The 5,868-nt window shown below is 41.0% G+C and overlaps 1 protein-coding gene across 1 annotated transcript; it reads right to left on the bottom strand.

The window, feature by feature from the left end:
• Positions 1-3,441: 3,441 nt before the first annotated feature.
• LOC147896247 (flavanone 3-dioxygenase 2-like) lies at positions 3,442-5,471 on the bottom strand. Its single transcript, XM_087383172.1, has 4 exons — positions 5,086-5,471; positions 4,683-4,900; positions 4,255-4,576; positions 3,442-3,802 (listed from the first exon to the last, which is right to left on the bottom strand). The coding sequence occupies exons 1-4, from the start codon at positions 5,422-5,424 to the stop codon at positions 3,593-3,595; spliced, it is 1,089 nt and encodes a 362-aa protein (XP_087239298.1). The 5' UTR covers positions 5,425-5,471; the 3' UTR covers positions 3,442-3,592.
• Between the last annotated feature and the right edge of the window lie 397 nt (positions 5,472-5,868).

Here is a 5,868-nt window from a genome sequence, read left to right on the forward strand (position 1 = left end):
GTAAGAGAGACTCTCCAAATATTTGGTTGCAATGGGTCCAGATAGCCATGTATCATGTTGATCTAAATCTTGTGAATTAATGTCTCAAATTTTTAATCATGATTCATGATGTAAGATAAGTCATTTTTTGGCCTACCAAGATCGGAGCAAACATGACGTATTGCATCAAAACATGTGGCATATGCATCATAACATGTGACCTGTTAATATCATTACAAGTGCAAGTGATAATCTGTAAAAACTTGAATTTCATGTAGCACATATTGTCTAGAGCTTGAAAGTATGAAACATCATGCACTTCGGGTCATGCATTTTGTAAAATTGAAACATCATGGATGCAATAATCTATAAAAATTGAAAACACTAGGTGTAATATGATTTATATTCATGAGCATAATATATCAACGTGTTTGAATTTTTATGCATGCATAATACTTTGTGCTCTTGTTATTTGCACACTATAGTAGTTATAGATACATGACTAGCATATGTCATGCACCCCTAGCACATAGTCTCCTTCTTGTTCAACAACATGTTGCAACAAGGAGAAGAACCTCCATAGAATGAGAGAGTTAGAAGAGTGGGCAAGAGTCCTCTCATATATAGCACATTTAGGAGGAATAGGCCCACAATTCAGTACTTTGTGTGTGGTATGAGTGCCTGTAGAGGATCGCTCATGCACCCTCCACAATGCTTTACAAACACGGTCTAACACATGTTAGAGGAAGCTAATTACAAAAGACACATGAATAATTTTGTGCCTAAGGAGGATGTACTTGAATATTTCCCCTAGAAGTAGAGGATGATGATGATGCAGCATAGGGAAGCTAGAGAAGACATCAACATATAGGGTTGGGTTCACACACACTGTGGGAAGAGACCTAGCTAATTGAATCACATGATAGATGGAACATCATGAATTGGTGGCATCCAAAGATACATGCTAGAGCATACGTTGATGCATATGACAAGGAGCCCTACCATTGGGATGTGCCACTTTACTTTGCAAAAATATGGTTCTTAACTTTGTGAAGGGAGTTGGGGTTGACTCGTGATTATACAAGGAGAAATGATGGAAGCTTGAAACAATGTCATCATTAACCTCTTTGACACATTGGAATTGAAGGAAATAGAACTCCCTAGCAAATAAGTAAGTCTTGCATTCTTACTTCTTATGCTAGTTTCTTTTAGTTGTAGTAAAGGTACTTTACTTAAGAAACCTTCTTCTCTTATGTTACATGTACACTAGCCATGGAGGTCCAAAGAATGAGGGCTTTGGCATTTTCTATTATGATGTAATTAATTTGGTACATTTTTGTGTTCTTTAGGGTGAGAGTATTCTTTTGTATCACCCTTCCAAGGGATTTATAATACTTCGCACCTAATATATTATTGCGAGACTATGATTTTTACAATGATGGGTAGAAGGTAACCTAGAATGAAGAGCATAGAAACGAATGGCATATAATTGAAGTGTGTAGAGTTGCACTCCATCATTGGGTACGATACCAATGTTGTAATAAATTAGTACTCTATGTCATTAGAAGTGTCATTTTGTGATGCACTAATGCGACTTTGTTAGTGATCTACATACATGCATTGTAAAGCAAGTATACTTAAATTTGAAAATTTTAACAATGCTACCTATTGGATTTTCTTGCCAACATCACTAACAATTGTCACTCCCACCTAGCCTATAGTAGTGATTGAATCTATACAATTTAGAAAAGTATCTGTAGTTAGAGCATTGCAACCTATGTGTTCTTGCCTTTGATTTGTTATGTGAATCTTAGACGAATTACATGTAATTTAAGGCTTATTAAGATTCATTAAGAATCTTCAAAGTGACTTCATGTCTGCTTTGAGTGAGTGTCATATGTGTGTGTGTGTGTATATATATATATATATGTAACATGCTAAATAAATATGGAGATTATGTTTGAATGGATTAGAATGTGAATACTCTAATATATCCCCCTACTCAACTAAAAATCAAAATTCTTATTAATAGGGGAGTCCTAGTTGTGGAGAGATAAAAGACAGGTGAAATGGAAGTGGCCAAGGGTACGATTAACCTAAGGTAGGGGGTAAGAGGCCACATCATTGTTACTAACCACTTGTGTGCAATATGTGTGTCAGTTTGTAATATATCTTTTTGAATGTATGGTTGCATTTAGGGGTGGGTTAGGCTAGGTGAGATTAGATTAGAGAGTTTATGTTAGGTTATGTATATGTGTGTGTGTGTGCGCGCGCGCGTGCACGTGTACACTTGCGTGTTTAATGTTAGTGTTAATTGTATGGGTGATAAATTTTAGAGTGCAACCCATTAGACATTAGGAGCGAAGGATATGGAAATTTTAAAAAAGCATTTGGTTACACTCCATTTAGACATTAGGAGCCAAAGATATGATTTTTTCAAAAGAGTTTACACATTATGAATATTCCTAGCACATGAACATAAAGAATAAGCTTTAGTTTGTGATATGTTGGAGCTTGAAAATGTGGATATACACAATACATTGAAATGTTTGAAAACCATCACATCAATAATAACGATAGTTATAGACCTTTTATGCATTTCAAATTATATGATAGGGCTTATGACATGTCATGATCTACGAGAGCTACTTGGGAGTCAACCTAAGCAAAACTACAATATGCATAGTAGGTGGTGGAGTTTCTTAGAAACTTTAGGGAAAGTTTTCATATTTGGATGATACTGCCACCTTTGGTAATGCGAAACTTGATGAGCATTTGGAGGCTTTGTTCAAGCATACAAGTAAGAAGAATCTTGAGAAAAGAAAATCGTTCTCTCTTTTTTAAAGAAGAGTGCACAATGCACTTTTGCTGAGTGCTTCCTATTATAGTGATAAAGTGCGCTTTTGGATGCAAAGGAAAAAGCACATGATTTTTTTGACCTGCCCCTCAGGGAGCCTTAGCAACGATGCAATTTGGGCAAATAAAAAATTAGGCATTTTTAGAATTTTTGGAAGTGCATTTTTCCTATTGGACAATACGTTGATATGTGGTTTCTCTTCTTCATTGGACTTGAATGCATACTTTAAAGTGGTTGACTCTCTCTCTCTCTCTCTCTCTCCTTTACCATGTCCACCTTTTCTCCCTCCCCCCCCAAACACACCCCCCCCTCCCCCCGAGCCCTCTCTCTCTTCTCTCTCCCTCTCTCGCCTTTATCTCATGGAGTCTTCCTCCACACCATTTCCAGTGGATTCCTTTTTGTTTGATTTTTAAATCTTGGACAGGCCTTATGAATGATTAATTATCATTCACCTTGTTTACATTCCTTTTTGTTTGATTTTTAAATCTTGGGCAGGCCTTATGAATGATTAATTATCATTCACCTTGTTTACATTGCAATGGCTATTAAAGGGCAATTTCAAACTGAAAGATAAAAGCGATCTCCATAAAAAGTACTTTACTCGAGTAAATTAGAGGTGGAAATTCACAAAGGAGAATTGAATTCTCCACTATTGGGCACTCTCTTTATTCCCCTTGCTTAGAGGTAGTAGGAAAAAAACGTTAATGTTGGGTAGATGTTTGGCAGGTGCAGCCAAATATGTCTGTGCTTCCATATTTAGTTGAACCACTGGGAGGCAAGAGGGAAGTGGTCAGCTATGGCGAGGTTGGGAAAGAGAGGGGGATGGTGGCGATCGATGAGGTTGGGAAGCGGACCTAATTTGACATCCGCAGGCGGTAAGAAGAAGCTGGCGATGGACATCCGGAGCTTCGATGGATTGGTCACCACCCTGTGTCGCACACCCCGGTACTTTCCATTGCTCAACCTCTGCCAGAAAATCGCAATCAGCATTGAATCATGCTTACACTTTGCGGTAACCTTACCTCTAGCAGAGAAATCACCTCGCAACTTTTAATATTATTATCTCTGTGAGTTATCAATCGTTCGCCCTTCGGATAAGCTTGGACGTGCATTCAATTTGGCGCTAGAGGATGTGATGGGTCGGTCTGTGCAGCATTTCGTGCACGCATTTGTCCTGTAAAGCTAAATCTAGCAGAGAAATGAGCATGCGACTTTCATCGCATTTGCATACAGTTTTCACGTTAGAGGAATTATGTTTTGCATGCATTTTAAGTCGAGCTAAATCTAGCAGAGAAATCAGCATGTGTGGATCGCAAATTCGGCAACACGCTTTTGAATTGAAGCTCAGACTTGTAGAGAAGCGAACAGACTTTTGCATAGTGAAATGCTTTCGCATACTGAGAAATACGAGAGTTTACCTCCATCTGTTCACCCAGAATTATACCCAGCGCTCCTCGCACAGGCTTGTACTCCACCCATTGCCCGTCCTTGAACAATTGTAGGCCTCCCACCTCCTCTGTCTCCCGCATGATCGTGAACATCGTGATGTCTTTGTGCCCCATCAGACCCAGCGTCAGGCTCGGCTCTGGGCATGCCGGATATATGTGTACGCTGAGCCCCGTCTTCGACACATTGGCTACCTTCACATCCCGTCCGCTGACTCCCAGCGTCTCCATCATCGCCTCGTGTAGTTTCCGCGCCAGCGCTTTCATTTCCTGCAAATATCGCTCCATTGGAGCTCTGCAAGTTGCCACCTGTTAGAGTTTATACACGAAGACGATCGCCGCTGGGCCAGCGCTGCGCTGCGAAATGGAGCTGGGGAAACAAATTTGGGTGGATCACTGACCTCAAAAAGTTTGGCAAGCCGTCTGACGGATCCCAGACCCCGCGAAATCGAATCGTCTCTCTCCATGCGAGGACAGGATTCTGCAATCCCTCGCAAGACGCATTACGGGGATCTTCCAAGTACACGCGAGCCCGCTCCTCCGTCGGCAGCCCAAAGAATTTATCGGCAGCTGCCCACATCTTCTGGATGACGCCTTCTGAAACTCCGTGATTGATGACCTGTGCTCAACTCCAGCAAACATCATGTGAATTACAGGCAATTGGCAGACGACTTTTACGTATTTGAACGTCGTGTGAACGCCACGCAATCGGCAGACTAGTTTCGCGCATTAAAAAATGAATTCAACAAAGCCAAATGCGTTTAGAAAAGCCTCTCTCTCGCTTTCTCGGTTCGAGAAAGCTACCTGCAGGAAGCCCCACTCTTGGCATGCACGGCGAATTTCTCCAAGGACGGTTTCCCTGCCAGCACCTTGCAACCCAGCAAGGTCGATGACAGGAACACACTTTGTGAAGCACACTTGAGAGAGGCAAGGTCTGTAGGCAGCCGGAAGAACGTAAGAAGACGGAACAGAGGGGGCACCCTGAGCAACCAGATCGTGGACGAGCTGGATTCCATTGCGGGAACGCGGGTTGAAGAAGGAATGCAGATTTGGGTCAACGGAATTTTCATCGGAACGAGCTTGTTGTTGAAGCTCGCGCTTTGGATAATCACAAGAGCTATTGGACGTTGAGGAGAAGTCCATATTTGAGGAATGGCCTATCAAGGGTGGCAATGTGTCCTATTAAGAACTTCAAGATGTCTACTCTTGAGGCTCACTAAAGAAAGATGTTTATGTAACTCATCCCTCCCTATATATATATATGTGTGTGTGTGTATGTTTAACAGCATGTCTCCCTCTTGGGTACACAAGAGTGACGTATACTTCTATGTTTATCTCTAGAGTCTTTATATGTCTATCTTTCTATAAGCTTCTAGGCCAATTTCATGGAAAAGAACGCTCTACGACCTTCAAAATATCGTCCTTTCCTCTTAAATACACACGTAGGCCTATCTAGGCAAGATACAATGTACATCAATCCTTGATTTGATGTTAAAGGGTCATCTCCACATCTTAGTCTACCTATCCTCTACACTACTACCCTTTACAATTTTGTGCTTGTGATGGTGGACTAAGGAGAGTGACAAA

The sequence above is a fragment of the Dipteris shenzhenensis genome, chromosome 12 (genome assembly GCF_047967505.1).
Source record: "Dipteris shenzhenensis isolate YYH24624 ecotype China chromosome 12, Dip_SZ_1.0, whole genome shotgun sequence".
NCBI lineage: Eukaryota > Viridiplantae > Streptophyta > Polypodiopsida > Gleicheniales > Dipteridaceae > Dipteris > Dipteris shenzhenensis.

What these genes read in the sequence shown, in the direction of transcription:
- LOC147896247 (XM_087383172.1), bottom strand. Translation starts at nt 5,424, where the DNA reads ATGGACTTCTCCTCAACGTCCAATAGCTCTTGTGATTATCCAAAGCGC. An exon ending in AAGAGTGGGGCTTCCTGCAG is followed by an intron (nt 4,901 to 5,085) that starts GTAGCTTTCTCG and finishes AGTTGAGCACAG; the next exon opens with GTCATCAATCACGGAGTTTC. An exon ending in GGCTTGCCAAACTTTTTGAG is followed by an intron (nt 4,577 to 4,682) that starts GTCAGTGATCCA and finishes GGCAACTTGCAG; the next exon opens with AGCTCCAATGGAGCGATATT.